Here is a 17,288-nt window from a genome sequence, read left to right on the forward strand (position 1 = left end):
CCACGGCCGCACCAGTTTAGAGGAGGTTGCCAGTGGCACCTGGGGGCAGTGCAACCATGCCTTGTCCCCCGGCTTCCACTGCAGCATGTGCGCTCGACTCAATCTGAGGCGCTCATTCGCCTTCTGACGGAGGTCAGAGTTTTGCATTGCAGCATCCCGTGCCTCGGTCAATTTGTCCAGATTAAATTTAACGTGGTCAGCCAGATTAGTTTTTCCCTGCGGCACGGGGATCCGCAACTGGGCACGAACAGGCGGGTCTGGTTCTCGGCCGTACATGAGGTAAAAGGGAGAAAACCCCGTAGCTGCATGGGGTGCCATCCGGTACGCCGCCAAGACCCCCTGAATTTGTAGGTCCCAATCCGTTTGCGAGTCCGAAACTTGTTGTGATAACATGGACGAGATGGTGCGATGCAAACGTTCGACCATCCCGTCAGTTTGTGGGTGATATGGGGAGGTCCGAATTTTCTTTGTGCCCAGGAGATCGCAGACTTGTCTGAGTAGTTTACCGGAAAAATTTCTGCCCTGGTCGGTCAGCAGCCTCTCCGGAGCACCTTTGTCCAGGACATAACCCTGAACAAAGGCCTCCACGATGGCTGCTGCCGACTGGTTGGCCAGAGGCCAGGCCATAGGCCAGCGTGTAAAATACTCGACACCAGTCAACAAATATCTATTCCCCCTGGGGGTGGCGGGGAATGGTCCCAAAATGTCCAGAGCGACCAGCTCGTTTATCCTGGACACTTTGATCGATTGCAAGGGCGGGTTAGACTCCCGTGCCGGCGGTTTGCGTTGTGCACATTGAGGGCATGATCCCAACAAATCCCCAACATCCCTCGTCATGCCAGGCCAATAAAAATCAAGTTGCAGCAAGGCGAGAGTCTTTTGGGTCCCCAGGTGTAGGAGGCGCTCATGAGCGGCCCATACCACCCTACCCCGCAACCCAGTAGGGACCACCAGCCGATGTCGACGTGACTTCCCGTCCCAATGCATCAGCAGACCTTGGCACATTTCCCATGCGTCGGAACCACCTCTTTTTCCCCCCGCCGCACCCCCAACGCGACGTCGCCACCCGAGGAGGGAGACATCCTCCATCTGGAGGCGCCCCCATTCAATGACGGGCAACCCCAACAGGGAATCTTTGCCCTGTTGTTCGATCGAATTAGGAACCACTGTATCGTCGTCGTTGGCGGCCGCCGTGTCCCCTGGAGGCCTGCAACGTCCAGACCCCAGGAGGCATGCACACTCGGAGGTGGTTGGCAAGCGTGACAGAGCGTCCGCGTTGGTGTGGCGAACGCCCTTACGGTATGTGGTTTGGAAATCGTAATCCTGGAGGACCTCCAACCATCGGGACAATGGTCCCGATGGCTGTTGAACCCTCAGGGCGTACTGCAGTGCCGCATGATCTGTGCGGACGGTGAAATGCCGACCGTACAGATATGGGCGATACTGTTGGATGAAATGGACAATTGCCAACAGTTCCCTACGGGTGACACAATATCGTTGCTCCGCTGGAGACAACACCCGACTGCCGTACGCAACCACACGTTCCACGCCGTCAACCACCTGGGAGAGCACGCCCCCAATACCCGTGTTGCTCGCATCGGTGTCGAGCAAGAACGGTTTTGAAAAATCAGGGTAAATCAGGGGAGGAGCGTTTACCAAAGCGTCCCGAAGGGAGCAAAAATCAGCTTCCTCCTCCTGACCCCAGCAGAACCGAACCCCTTTAGATGTTAAAGCATGTAGGGGTTTGGCGATAGTCGCAAAATTAGCGACGAAGCGTCTATAATACGACGCAAACCCAATAAAACTCCTAACCTCTCCCACTGAGGTGGGAGTCGGCCAGGAGCTTACACACTGCGTTTTGGCGGGATCGGTAGAAATACCTGAGCGCCCCACGATGTGCCCCAAATAACGCACCGACTCGCGTAACAAATGGCATTTTTGGGGCTTAAATTTCAAATTAGCAGCCCGCATCTTTAGGAAAACCGCCCGCAACCTCTGGAGATGTTCATCAAAAGTTTTGCCAAAGACAATGACGTCATCCAAATAAATCAGGCACGACTCCCATTGCAATCCAGCCAAAACCAATTCCATCAACCGCTGGAAAGTTGCCGGCGCTGAGTGTAAGCCCATCGGCAACCGGTTGAATTGAAACAGGCCGTGCGGAGTACGGAAAGCAGTTTTAGGCTTTGAATCATCGTCCAGAGGAAGCTGCCAGAATCCCGAAAGTAAGTCCAATGTGGAGAAGAATCGCGCTCCCGCCAAGGCGTCAAGCGATTCGTCCATCCGTGGGAGCGGGTATGCGTCGGCAACCGTAATTTTATTAAGGCGCCGAAAGTCAACGCAAAACCGCAACGAACCGTCCTGCTTCTTAACCAGGACGATCGGCGCTCCCCAAGGGCTGTTGGAGGGAGAAATGATGTCGGCGGCTAGCATGTCATCAACAGCCGATTTGACATGGTCCTTTTCGGCGGGACTCAACCGAAAAGGATTCTGGCGTATTGGCGCGCTGTCACCCGTATCAATATGGTGACGCAGCAGATGAGTGCAGCCCAAATCGTATTTATCCCGACTGAAAACGTCGGAAAATTCCCTCAGTAGTGTCTTAAGACGTTGGCGCTCTAAATTTGACAGGTCCGTCGATCCCGCGCAAAGCGCCTCGAGCCACCCTTCATCGCTGTCCGAATGTGGTCGCGGTGCAGGGACAGCGCCGACATGACTCACGACAGGTTCCTCACAGGGCACCGGCGTTGCGTGAGCAAGCACGGTCCCCTGTGGGACCACCACCGTCTGCGAGCCCACATTGAGGACCGCGATGAAGGGTTCTCCTTCCCCTCTCACTATGGTCTGGGCCGGGAGTAAATTAGGTCCACTGACCCCGGCCCTAGACGGTCCCAGCAGAACCCCTTGAGCCCCAATGCCCTTAGCGAAGGGCCGCCGAAGTTTCAAGGGGATCAACATTTGCGCCCCCGGAGGAACGCGCACCGTTCTATCTACGAACGCCGGCACCGTCGCGCACGCCGTCCGGCTCGTAGCGGGGGATGGCAGAAACGCCATGCGTCGGCCCGATGGGAGCTCAATGCATCCCTGGTCGATTAATATCCTAATCGGCATTTTGGCCAGGAAGTCCGTCCCCAGCAGGCACGGAACCGCCAGCGAGGAGGAAACAAAAATCGGCCCAGATAATTTAATATCCCCGACACAAATCTGGGCTCGAATTTGTCCGATGATGCCAAGTGAACCCCCGTTAGCAGCAAAGAATGGTACATTAACAGGCATCAAAGGACGGCTCTGGGCAGGGAGAATGTTATAAATCAACTCCGAAATAATGGTCGCCGATGCCCCTGTATCGACCAGGATGCGCACCTCGACCCCATCGATGTGACCCACAACGGCCGACGACCCCGACGACGCGGCTACAACCCGATGGGCCAACACGGACCACTGACTGGGTTCAATGTGAGTACCCAGAGCGGTGCGTGTTGGTGCCATGGTACGCGATATTGGCCCCCCCTTCGCTGCGGTGTTTGAGTGTGTGACGGGCGTGTGCGTGGGCCAAATATGAGGGGTGCCGCGACTCGCCGGATTATGATGGTGGAGCTTGTGACGAGGGCCGGCGTCCCGTTGAGGTGTCGTCCCGCGCTGCCGAGGAGAGCGGCACCCCGAGGCGACGTGGCCCCGGATGCCGCAGTTATAACAGCGTGGAAGCGCTGGTGGCGACGATGGATGTTGTAGACGGCTTGAACCGGCCCGGTCCTCCCGCACTCCCACTCCGTGCTGCCGTCGATGGTCGATGGAGCAAACCGCTTCCACCGGGAGGGTGGCCGCAGTGACGGCACGCCCGCTCGCTGCCTTGCTGGCCTTCCGTCGTTGAGAGGACAAGTTTGCGTGGAGAAGACGGGCCGCTTGGAGGGAGCACATCTCTGCATCGTCCTGTGCGACAATGACGATGTCTAAGTCGTCCGCCAGCAAAAGTATCTTCTCTGTCACCATGGCGTCGACACCCTCGTCGTCCATTCATGGGAAGGCCTCCTTCGCCAGTGCCAGGAGGCTTGTGCGGTACGCCAGGGGCGACTCCTTCGTCCCCCGCTGGCGATCGTAAAAGAGTTGGCGACAGTCCGATGGTGGACCATGTACTGCAGATAGCACCAGCATCGCCTTCCGCAGCGTCGAGCGCCTCTCCTTCGGAGCCGACATTAGAGTGGCGAGGGCGTCGCTGTCGAGGAGTGCTGGCAGCGCGCGGAGAGCCTCGGCGTCTGTCCACTGTGCCATCTCCTGGTGAGCGAGGAAGCTCCGCTGGAAGCCGCCCCAGTCGCCATCCTCGCCCACAAATTCCTTGAGCGGGGGCAGACGCTGATGTAAGGCAGCGGCTGCAGAAGACGATCGCGCTCCCTCGTCACCCTCACTTGACTCAGCGTCGGCCCGAAGCAGCGATGGCATCGCCGGTCGCACCCGTGATGACGTTCCGCCCGTGGGTGGTGACGCGGCAGGTACTGTACTCCCGCCGTTGGACGCGATGCTTAGAGCGGCCACGCCCTCAACAGCAGCTGCAGCGATGGCGGGAGTTTCAAAATGTTGCCCCGTTGAAATGGCGGGAAGGCGCTGTGGTCGTTGGCTGCTGTCGCCCCGTGGCGGTCCCGCAGCCCCCAGCCACGTGATGTTGTCGAGCATGGCGGCTGCGGCGTACAGCAGCTCGGCCAGCTTCGCGTGCGCCTGCCTCAGCCCCTCCGTCGACGGCTCCCCTTCCTCCAGCTGCTGTGGCGCGGACGCGCCCAACCCCGGCTGGTCGATGGCATCTTCAGCCGTGTCGGGCCCTCCGACTGCAGAGGTGTCTTCTGCCTCTGGTACCCCAACTCGAGTCGTCCGGCGTGTATCCATGTTCGTACTTTGTTTCACTTCTGACGCCAGATGTAGTAACGCTCACGACTCGTTCACACCGGATAGTTGGAGGCACACTGGTTTATTTAACACCATACTTTGTGACATACACACTTGAGGGGGTATCGGCCCCCTCACCCGTCTATCTGAGGACACACCTCCTAGCTAACCCTAGCCTGCCTCAGAGTCCTCCTCTCGTGGACTAGGGGAGGCTATCTTGGCCCGACACTGGTCAGTCGGGCCCGGTACTCAGAGTCCAGACCAGCACTGGCTCTGACTCTGGTAACACGCCACTGGCTCGAGCCTGCGCGGTCCTGACAAGGACGGCGTACCAGGGGGAGACCAGGGCTCTATCTAGGACGTCTTCCGTCTTCTCTTCTTGGCTAACACATCACTCCCGAGCCCCCCGATACATTCCCCTTTTATACTCCCCCCTCCCTGAGGGGTGGGGCCCCGGGGGATCGTAACGTCCGAAGCGCGGACGTCGTAGAGGGCACCTGTCCGTGCACTCACGTAGCCCCGCCCACTGTGTTTGTTTACCATAGGCTGCCATGCATAACGGGCTCTCTCTAACACCCCTACACTCCAATGAAGCCCTCATATTGCTCATACAAAAGAAATAACGCTGTTGGGAACACATCACAATATATACAATTGTATAATGACCCCTTTTAGCGCCGATTCAATTTGTGCTCACTTCTCCAGGAACGCATCTTGAGCGTTAAGCAAGGTCTACTTGTATTTAATAAGTTGTCAGGAAATAAAATATTTAAAACATAAAATGAGCATTGATAATTATAAATGATGATACAGTCCACAGAGGGGAACGTAAAACTGTGATGGCTCATGACACACAGCTGGGAGCTGGGATTTGAGAAGTGAATCGACAGCATCTTGACAGCTCATTGTAGATGACACAATGGCAGGGATGATAGTTCTGGTACCGTGACACCATAGCTCCCAACTGTTTATGGATTGCTACTTCCTTTCATTTTGTAATTCTTGAAATCGTTGCAACTGTCTTTGAGCAACTGTATGTTTATCTCAGCCTCATATTCCAAACATACCTACCACCATGTCCTTATTGACAATGACGTTCGAGTCTCTCTTACACATACAACACTTGAGAAGCGAGTTGTTGGTTCGCATAGAATACACTTCTGTCATAAAACAAGCTCTTCATAGCCGTTCAGGAGACCTCAGTTAAATGGTACGAAACAGCAGCGACTCACTCGTACACACTTAGAGGCGAGTGAGCAGTGAAGGTTCTCACGTAACAGAAGTCACAGCTCAAGTTCACGGCTCGCAGGCCCTGCCGTGGTGTAGAGGGGGATCCCAAATGCTTGCTCATGCGCTGCCCTGACAATGCCTGCATGTTTGTTAAGCGTGCCACCCACGAGGGTACCAAGCCGAGCGTGTCTCTCATGCAGTGCCCCACCTTCCTCGACGTTGTCCTCGTTAATCTTGATGTACTTATCGCGGTCGCTGCGGCAGTGCTCGTGCTGGAAGCCGAGCGCGTGCATGAGCTCATGTAGAACCGTGCCCTTGGTCACCTTCCCGGGCTCCAGGGACAAGGACTGAGCCCCTTCCTTCTTGCCCAGGAACGACCAGCTCCTGCTCACACAGTACCCGGGGTTTATTGTGAGCAATTTACACGTGGTGACAGCAGAATAAACAATGCACATGGGGCCATCGCAGAACAAGCAGGTGATCCTCACTCGGCACCATCGCCTCAGCGTGCCTGGCAAGGCAATGTTGAATAATCCTTGCCAGGACCTTTCCCCAGCACACTGAGGAGGAAGATGCCTCGACACCACGAGTGCATCGTTCCAATCCTGCGGCACCTGTCCTGTGGTCCAGTCGGTTGTGATTATATGATTATATGAATCATCTAGGGCAGTTTGCAGCTCTGGATCGCCTTTCGCCCTTCGTCAACAAATTGCACATTAGCCAGCCAATCACAAGGGGTGCCTGCTTCCTCAAGTATTTGGGGCATGACAGCCCCAACAAGGTGAAGCTCACTTTTCCCCATGATGTTATCTGGGCCGAGGTTTTTTCCCTACCCCAAGACCTAACAGAAACGCTCAGCAAACCTGCAAACCTCTTAAAGATGGTGATTGGAGTGGCGGTGCAAGTTACTTTTTAGAATTAAGATCACATGCAATTGAGGCAGATTCCATCCCCTCAGCAATCCACAACCACCACTCATCCTTGCAGTGCTGCACAGTTCTTCGAACGTCTGAGCGAAGGCTGTGGTAAGCCTTCTCATTCTCCCAGGTGGTATGTTGTAGACAGTGGGAGTGGGCCTGTCGCTTTCTCTCAGATAGCTGGAAGATCTCCTCTATCAGTCAGGGTCTCTGGGAGGTCTGGACTGCGTACCAAATCTAGCCATTGCAGCTGCATGAGCCACAATCCTGAACCTCACTCATTTCCTCTTGGAATCAGGAGTGGGGGAGACGATGGTAAACCCAGCTGAAAGCGATGATGAAATTCTCGCTTGTAACTTTCATCAGCTCGACAAGACCAGGCCACTGTGGGTTTAAATAGGGTCCAAGGTGGAAACCACCATCGTAGTGGAAGAATCGTAGGCGCATTCTACAGACAAGCCAATGGTCAGTATGCAGATCAGCTCCACAGTAGGACTTTGTGTCAAGGACATAGGCCTGCATCCTCTGTTTCATCATGATGTTGTGTTGATATGCCAATGTTGGAAGAGAGTTAAACACGTAGGCTTTCGTGACCAATATTATTCATAATCAACGTTTTTGGGTTTAGATCGCGTTATTTATAAATGTGTCGTAACCCTCCACCACCCGACACGGCCAATCAGTAAAAAAGTGTCAGAGCAGAGCCTCACCATTCTGGCGAATTGCCCGATGATGCTGGATGCAATTACCAGCGAAACGTCGTACTCAAATTGTAAATGTTGTGGTTTCACGCTTCAACACACCGGTGGGCTAAAGCAGTGAACTATTTGTCTTTTGTCAACGTGACACCTTTTTACTGATTGGCCGTGTCAGGTGGTGGAGGGTTACGACACATTTATAAATAACGCGATCTAAACCCATAAACTTTGATTTGGAAGAGAGTGTTGGTGATTACAAACCCATCGGCTGCACATAAATCTAGAAGCTTCCTGTTATTATGAAGCTGATCTGGCCCATGCCATCCAATCACTCCAGCACATCATGACTCACTCAGGAATGAAAGTCACCGAATAGAATAACTCTATCTTAAGGGGAAAAATGTATTCGTACATCTGACAGGAGGTTATAGAAAACATAGGGACTCACCGACTTTGTCGACACAAAGACAAAGATGCCCCGTATAGCCTTAACATATTCTTTGGACAAGTGCTGTTCGTGAGCACCTATGAAGGCCACCACGGCAGAGGGGGTGGGTGGCCAGCACCACACTAGTAGCAATGTTTACACACCGCACCAGGTACTCATTTGAGGCTGAGTCGACCTAGCGGAGTCCCAGGACCAATTCAGATAATTGTCACTGCTGTTGGCCATGAGTGGGAATCGAACCTGAGTCGCCAGGTTCTTAGTGCTGCGCGCTAATCACTACGCTGCTGCTCCCCACACACAACAACCGCCATTCGCCACTAAGTGGCAGTGATGTCACCACGGTGCTTGTGCCAGGCTATGTGCACTTGAAGGCCACACAAACCTCCGCACACATATACATAAACACACTGTCATGCACAAAACAGACAGATACAAATATACACATACAATCTATTTTAAACATTTAACACTAAATATGAAAGAAAAACCACATCCCCCATGCCAAGCTAGGTGTACACAGACTTCTACACATATAAACATTACACACTAACTTACATATTATAACTTATTTTAACTAACACCTAAGCATGACCATCACCTCAAACATTTAATTTAGAAGTAAATAAAAAAACAAGACATTTTTGCATTTGTTTAAAATGTATTAAATTCATATTTTTTGGTTCTTTCGGTAAAGTCACGTAGATAGAAAATAAAATTACAATTAAAAATATTTTTTTTTTATAAAATTAAAAATCAAAGCAAAAAACCCACGACGTTTCGATCACAACACAAGCGGTCTTCATCAGGCGGGGAGAAATGTGTTGCAATCGAAACGTCGTGGGTTTTTTGCTTTGATTTTAAATGTTATTACAATTTTATTTTTATTTTCTATCTACGTGACTTTACCGAAAGAACCAAAGAATGTGAATTCCTGCAGTCACGAAAGTTAAGTCATGTATTAAATTAAATATAATAATAAATAATAATTGCTATTCTAATACAACTTTAACTTATATATAAAGCCTGAGGCCCAGGTCTATGCGAGGGCTGACAGCCAGGCCTCAACTCAGTCCTTGCCCTAGGAACATAAACATTAAAGGCTGCCTAAAGCGAGGGCGGCGAATTGTTAATTTATTTTGGTCAATGTAGACGAATACTAATATGAGACTACAAACACACCTACCCCATGCACAACTACACACACCGACTTACATACAGGCAGCATACACAAAGATACAAAGATAATGACCCCCGTATAGCCCTAACAGACTGTAAGGGCAAGTGCTGTTAGCGAGCACCTATGATGGCCGGCACGGCACACTAGGGGGTGGGTGGCCAGCACCACGCCCGGCCGCCTCTGTCTCCCCAGTGGCAATGTTTACACACCACACCAGGTACTCATTTGAGACTGAGTCGACCTAGAGCAAGCCCAGGACCAGTTCAAATAATCGTACTGGTGTTGGCTGTGAGTGGGAATTGAACCCGGGTCGCCGGGTTCGTAGCGCAGCACACTAACCGCCACACTACCACTCCTGCCTACAGCACATACACACAGATACACCTACACTCACACCTACAGCAAACACACAGATAAGAGCACCCACTCACCCGTCCAGTGCCTGGAAGTTGATGTAATTCTCCTCCTGTGTTCTAGGAGTGAACCTGATGCACGTTTTGTTGCGAAATTCCTGGAAGGCTTGCTCAATAGTCCTCTTGTCACTGAAGCCTGATAAAACAGTGCCATGTATGGATAAAGCCATTACAAATAATGCTCATTTGACAATGCTTCTATAGTTAGCAAGATGAAACTGATTATTTAAATGGAGTGGGAAGGAAATCAAACAACATAAGATTTGAAGATGCAACAACTAAACTAGACCCTGTGGCAAGAGCATATGGAATGGAAATGAAGCAGAGAAAATGAAACTCCATCTGCTGTACCAATCCTTACTGGTGGAGAGGAACTGGAACCTGTACAATAATTAACGTATCCCAGAAGCACCGTCACTGAAGCTGCGTGATCGGACACCGGAAGGGAAAGCAAGGCCAGAAATTGCAGCAGCAGCACCAGCAACATTAAAGGTAACAAGAACAGGAAAATAAATGTCGCACGAGTCAACGATCCGTTCTCTGAGAACAACTGTCGTCTCCACACCACAACTGTCGTCTCAGTAACTGAGCAATTTTAAGCCTGGATAGCGCTTGGTTTGGTGACCACCATGCACGCCTGGCCATCATAAGCAGTTTAGCAGTTTGCTACATCTTGCATCGCAGAGTGCAGTGCTGTCCTCTGATTCTCTGCTCCCACAAATACGGGTGGTGGTGTATGGTCAAATAACCCCCATGACCTGCATGGCATGGGGAGGCCCTCATCCAGCAGTAAATGTGTAATAAAAGACTTGACCACGATCTCTGGCTCAGTGTCCTTTATTTGGTCCGTACTGTATTACCCACACGGCTGTCTCTTCGTATTCTCTCAGTGCTGGTTCCGATGTCACTCCAGTCACCATCAGCAGCCCCGCTGCTGTTCTTTGTCGCTCTTGCAGCCCCCACAGCAGCTCCGCTGCTGTTACTCACTCTCAGCCCCCTTGGCTGTAATCGCTGCTGCTCACTCCGCAGCGCTGACAGCCTCGTGCTGTCTCTCTCTCTCTTCGTCGCTCCTGCGACTCTCTGCAGCCACACTGCTGCCTCTAACACACAGCCTTCCTGGCTGTACTCTCCTCTCTCTTCGTCGCTCCTGCGACTCTCTGCAGCCACACCGCTGCCTCTAACACACAGCCTTCCTGGCTGTACTCTGGGGTCGGCTCCCGCTCGCCGGCGGTGCCCCCCTTCTCTCATTCGCCCTCGTGGCCTCACCCTTTTCCATTCACAACCCGACTGACTTCTCTTTCCGGTTTACCCACTTAAGGACCCCAACCTTTCACCCACGTCACCTGGCTCCGCCTCCTTGTGACGTCACATCCGGAAGGTCGCTTTCGCCCGCATTACACCACCCTCCCCCATAGAAAAAAACTCAGCCGACCTCGGCTGAACAATACCAAAGCGTAATGCGGTGAACCGACCTTCCCCCTTAAAGGACACTAAGCATGTAATATAACAACAAGAACAACAACAGCACAAAGCACAACAACGCACATCCGCATGTCGTACACGACAGCCACCCGGCCCCAGGGTAGTGGAGATGATGTAATTCCGGGCCGCTTAAGAAAACCCCAATAATTACCCAAATAACCGCGATGGACGCCCCAGTATTTACATTTTAACAACAATATTATTTACACGTGAAAACAACAACAACAAAAAAATTTCTGCTCTTACCCACCAGCAGTCCTCCCTTGAGGACCAGCACAGACCCAGACGTACACAGCATGTACCCACAGTCACTCTCAACAAACCAACAACCCCTAATCGCACACCCTCGCGTGGAGAGAGCCACGCTCCCCAGCGGTAACGTTTAATTCGCCGTAACCCTCACCGTGGTCGTCAACCCACGGCAACATCCATTTACCATACTCTCAGCTAGTGCCATTTCGGGGATGAGCAGCACTCGGCCATGCTCCTCCCTTACTATCCCATCAGCGATGGACACACACCAGCCTTGCCAAAAATAATGACGTTGCAACGTCAACAAAGTCTTCTGCACCCCTAAATGCAATAGTGTGTCACAATGGAGAGTTCTCATCAACTCGAATCGCAAGGACGTTGGTAGCACCACACGCCAGCTTTCCTGGAACCCTTCTCGCCACATAAGCAGACCATCTCGGAGAGCGGTTCGCGGCCCCACAGCCGTACTCGGACTCCCATTGTCCCTCATAGACCGCTTCCGCATGGACAACAACAACTCATCCATCATTTGTTCCCGAATCCAGACAGACCGTGGCAGATTCAAAACCCCGTCAGTCGGTCCCGGTTCCATCGGAGTATCCGACTTCTCGACGGCCAACGTAAGCGGCTGAGGGGGGTTTAGAATCGGCGAACACCTATGCGTCCCCGACGCACATTTACAAGGGGCGCGCCCTGGTAATCTGGAAAGTGCGTCAGCGTTCGCATGGCGCACTCCCTTCCGATGTTGAATTTGGAAGGAAAATGCCTGTAGCGTGTCCAACCAACGTGCCCACTGTCCCGATGGCTGGTCCATTTTAAGTGCATATTGCAAGGCCGCATGATCCGTACGCACAATAAAAGAACGACCGTAAAGGTACGGTCGAAATTGCCGTAGGAAAAACCAACCGCCAAAAGTTCTCTACGAGTGACACAGTAGCGTGTTTCCGCAGGCGACAAGACTCGGCTACCATACGCCACGACGCGCTCTACGCCCCCTTTAGACTGTGATAATACCGCCCCATTACCTGTGTCACTCGCGTCCGTATCAAGAATGAAAGGGCGATCAAAATCGGGATAATCCAATGTCGGAGCCGTAGCCAATAGATCACGCAGACTCCGAAAGGCCGCCTCTTCCGGCTGTCCCCAAACAAATTTCCGTCTTTTACCCGTAAGGAGATGCAAGGGCCTCGCAATCGTCGCAAAACCCGGCACAAATCTTCGGTAATACGAGGCAAATCCCAAAACCCGCCGAACATCCCCCACGGTGGCCGGAGTCGGCCAATCCCGGACGCACGCCGTCTTTTCCGGATCCGTGGACACCCCCTCAGCACTCACAATGTGCCCCAGATAACGGACGGACCGTTGCAGTAGGTGGCATTTCTTTGGTTTAAATTTTAAATTCGCAGAGCGCATCCTCGTGAACACTGTCTCCAGCCGTGTTAAATGTTCCTCAAATGTGCGGCTGAAGACAATGATATCGTCCAAATATATAAGACACGTCTGCCACTGCAACCCCGTCAAACGAGCTCCATCAATCTTTGAAATGCGCTTCATAGCCAAGGGAAGATCAATCCCTCGGCAAGGCCAGATATCAACGACCCCCCCCACGGGGTAATGTTCTCTTATAGAGACAATAACGCCCTAACCCAAAACCCGTGAGCCCCCGGCACACCAGGTTCAGTCTGCCACCGCACAACTGAACCATGACTCCCCGAGCCATATGAGCACACGGCCCATTAGTTTAAGACATACCACGGAGGTTTCGCCTCCGGGCTGTCAGGTCAGCCATCAGCCATAGGCCGACGTGACCACCACTCGTGCATCACCCAATCAACAATGGCAGGCATAACAGATGGAATATTTGCCCCACCGAGGTTTTTCCCGCGCGCTCAAAATGGCGGCCCCCTTCGCCCAGCGCGTTCGCGCAATATCTCGCGCGCACTCAAAATGGCGGCCCTTTCCGCAAAGCGCATCGACGCCATACCCCGCGTGTGCGCAAAATGGCGGCCCAACGTGCGAACACGTGGCCAGTTTTCTCCATTCGTGCACCCCAGCTTCCCTTTGCTGGGGGTCACAAATTGCTTCCCCCGTCTTATTGTAACAATCCCAACAACGATAGACGCACAGCCCCAGCTTGCTGCGCGCAGCAGTCATATCGGGGAATTTTTAACCAACATTTTACCAACCACATCAGGTTACACAACCCAACTCGCAAAGCAACTCGTGGCTGCATGCGACCAACCGAATACGCGACGCAACTTGGCGCCAATTTACGGTCCCATTAGCATTAACCTTTGAGACACCCACAACGGCGTCATCACGCACCCTCAAAGCGCGCTCTCTCTCTCACAAAGCGCCGTTACCCATAATATACACAAAATCGCGTGTACATAACATCCATACGACCAAATAATAGGGTCCCCCTCGAATTTGTTACCAATTTCCAAACAGGTACGCACAATTAATAACATCCCAACCCCAATAGTCAATCAATGCATCGCACCCCATAACCGTACAGAACGGTGTAACAGCACATACAGTCAGCATATCGCGATCACACGCGCACATTTAAGCACAATAGCAAGCCGATCTGCAGGTAACCAACACACCATTAATCCAGTCGTAACATTGCAGCAACAACACAAATATTCTCTCTCTTGCAACAACCACATCGCACATAGCACCTCGCAGCACAATACACCAAAAAAAATATATATATTTTCCAATTAAGCCCATCGCACAAGGTAACCCACGAGATGATACAGCGCAAGATACCCGACGCTCCCGAGTTAATAATTAACTTCGCCATCAATATAACAACTCCACACCGCAGCGCACACACACAATTTAACACTCAGCAAGCACAGCATACTCTCCGTCCATTCTCAACACACGTACACACTTTAATTGACACCGAGCAACAAGCAGATAGCGCGTTCATCGTTATTACACACACATACCCACAGTCCGAACCGCGCTCCGCACAATCGAGTCATGAGAGAAACACAAAATCGCCCCCACCCGGCCCTCGAAAGATGGGTGAGGTGTGTGTAAAGGCCGGGTGCGTATCGTTACGACCCGCCCGGGGCTGCAGCAAGAAGAGGACGGCAGGGCGGCAACTTGAGTCGTCTCGCAGAACTCGTTCGGCGACTTGACTGCTCCGTCGTCACGCACCCGAGCCAGGACGGGAGAGCTCCCGCCCCAGCAGCTGTAGCGTCGTCGTCCTCTCCTCGCAGCTCCCCCTCGCAAAACAGCAGCTCACAGCAGGCTGCTCTCCCCGCGGCACCTCCAGATGGCAGCGCAAGGCTGCCTCTCTGCCGCGATGTTGAAGATGGCGGCGTCTCCCCGCCGCGGTGAAGACAAGATGGCGGCTTCCCGCCTTTTCTCCCCTGCCACGCCCAAGATGGCGTCTTCGTGCCGCGTGGCAGATGGCGCTGGCAGCGCAGGCAAGGCGTCGGCCTGCAGACCACCATCGGCTCTCCCCACTGCCGTCGTCGGCGTGGTGAGCTCACACGGTTTCGCCAGCACGATTTTCCAGGTCTCCAGCTGCGCCATCTGTCTCAATCGTAAGTCGGATGATGTAGCAGATGATGGCACAGGAATATTCTTTCTTCCGAGCCGTCTTGACAAGCCGTTTCACTTCTGACACCAGTGTAATAAAAGACTTGACCACGATCTCTGGCTCAGTGTCCTTTATTTGGTCCGTACTGTATTACCCACACGGCTGTCTCTTCGTATTCTCTCAGTGCTGGTTCCGATGTCACTCCAGTCACCATCAGCAGCCCCGCTGCTGTTCTTTGTCGCTCTTGCAGCCCCCACAGCAGCTCCGCTGCTGTTACTCACTCTCAGCCCCCTTGGCTGTAATCGCTGCTGCTCACTCCGCAGCGCTGACAGCCTCGTGCTGTCTCTCTCTCTCTTCGTCGCTCCTGCGAATCTCTGCAGCCACACTGCTGCCTCTAACACACAGCCTTCCTGGCTGTACTCTCCTCTCTCTTCGTCGCTCCTGCGACTCTCTGCAGCCACACCGCTGCCTCTAACACACAGCCTTCCTGGCTGTACTCTGGGGTCGGCTCCCGCTCGCCGGCGGTGCCCCCCTTCTCTCATTCGCCCTCGTGGCCTCACCCTTTTCCATTCACAACCCGACTGACTTCTCTTTCCGGTTTACCCACTTAAGGACCCCAACCTTTCACCCACGTCACCTGGCTCCGCCTCCTTGTGACGTCACATCTGGAAGGTCGCTTTCGCCCGCATTACAAATGCACAAAAAGAGTAATGCATGTACGTACACATTTCTAAGTTGACATTAACGAATACACATTCACAAGGCAATGGTGTGCATAATTAACCCAATATGTTAGCTTATACCTACTATAATCACCCAGGAATGTCCTTAACGCTCGTGACGTCACTCCACATGGAGCACCCTCCCTTCTTATTAATAATTATGAGCAGGTGACGTAACTCCACATCGAAAAGCCCCCCTTAATAATAATCATTATACGGTGACATCCTCCAAATGGACATCCCCCCCCCATTCATAATAATTAGCGGCTAACGTCACTCCACATGGGGGGCGAGGCACCTCCTCCCCCCTCGGCGTCAACTTATAACCCACACTACAAAGGCAGAACCCTCACATCACGCGATCTTCTTAACGCTATTGAAACATATAAGTAAAAAGGACGTCATGATGAACAAGGGATTATAACCTTAAAAATGAAATGGGTGTGTGTCACCGCGCCCTTACAAATTGCACACGAATGGATGCAACGAATACCACGTCGCGGTCTGCTTTTCACTTGCAAGTTTCAGATTTACTGCAATACACCCGTCCTTGGATAGGCAAAAGAATAGTTCTAGATATTTTATAATCGAGTAACGACAGTCAATGGATGGATCAGCCAAGCAGGTTGGCTGCTGCTGAAGGTTTTACATGATGCTGGAAGTGTTTTATCCCTTGCGTAACGATGGCGCTCTTGCTTCCAAGCAGCAACTTTCTGCAGACGGCTGTTTCCGTAGCGAGACACTTGGAACACAGCCCGATTAGAGGCAGACGCTGGCACGGCCGTGCGTGGTCATGCGAGCACGAGGGAGGGGGCTTGGGGTTGAACAGCACCACAGCCATGGCGCCTCCTCCCCACTGAGCACGCGGAACGCGCGTGGGGCCTCCCGTACACGAGTCACCCAACACACACGACTTGCGCAGTGCCCCCACCCTGGGACAGGATTCCTACTCATATCCTGCCACGGACTGATGGATATTGTTACAACTTATTCTGTATTGATCGGCTGACAAGTTGAGAGACTTTGTAAGTTACGCTGAATCACATTTTTATTGCAGGAGTACATTACCTCACATAACAGCAGAGATATTACCAATCCGAATTACGAGCAACCGTATATGAGCTCTGTGATAGTTATCTGAGCTACCGGTCCAACATATATGGATGTTTAACGGTAGCTGAGTACAGGCCCAAAGGCCCAAAACACCAAGCGTCCATCAGTAAATATCAAAACGGCAGCTGTAACAGACACGATTTAATACATTTATTCAATTATGCAGGGTAATAATAACTTGAGAAATTAACGATTGTTGGGAATTCTGAAGTTGAGCCGTGCTAGGGAAGAATCCAGAAGGAAAACGAGGAAGAGAAATGAAAACAACCCAGATAAACTTTCTCTATTTGTTCCATATTCACAAACATTTTATGAACGATTAAATATGTATGTGTTCTGGAAAAAGCATTGCTTAATTACATGCATTGTCCACTAAAGTCCTAACAATATCCAATGCCC

The 17,288-nt window shown here is 52.2% G+C and overlaps 2 protein-coding genes across 2 annotated transcripts in view; both read right to left on the reverse strand.

Moving 5' to 3' along the window:
* Positions 1-17,288, reverse strand: part of LOC144736816 (uncharacterized) — a 674,279-nt gene that overhangs the window by 519,989 nt on the left and 137,002 nt on the right. The window lies entirely within an intron of this gene.
* The window catches only part of LOC144734356 (uncharacterized), a 56,765-nt gene that overhangs the window by 3,747 nt on the left and 35,730 nt on the right, over positions 1-17,288 (reverse strand). The window contains exons 12-13 of the mRNA XM_078616463.1: positions 9,777-9,894; positions 6,314-6,489 (exon numbers count right to left, since the gene is read on the reverse strand). Of these exons, the coding sequence (XP_078472589.1) occupies positions 6,314-6,489; positions 9,777-9,894 (294 nt within the window). The remainder of the gene's footprint in view (positions 1-6,313; positions 6,490-9,776; positions 9,895-17,288) is intronic.

The sequence above is a fragment of the Lampetra planeri genome, chromosome 3 (assembly GCF_965212315.1).
Source record: "Lampetra planeri chromosome 3, kcLamPlan1.2.h2, whole genome shotgun sequence".
NCBI lineage: Eukaryota > Metazoa > Chordata > Hyperoartia > Petromyzontiformes > Petromyzontidae > Lampetra > Lampetra planeri.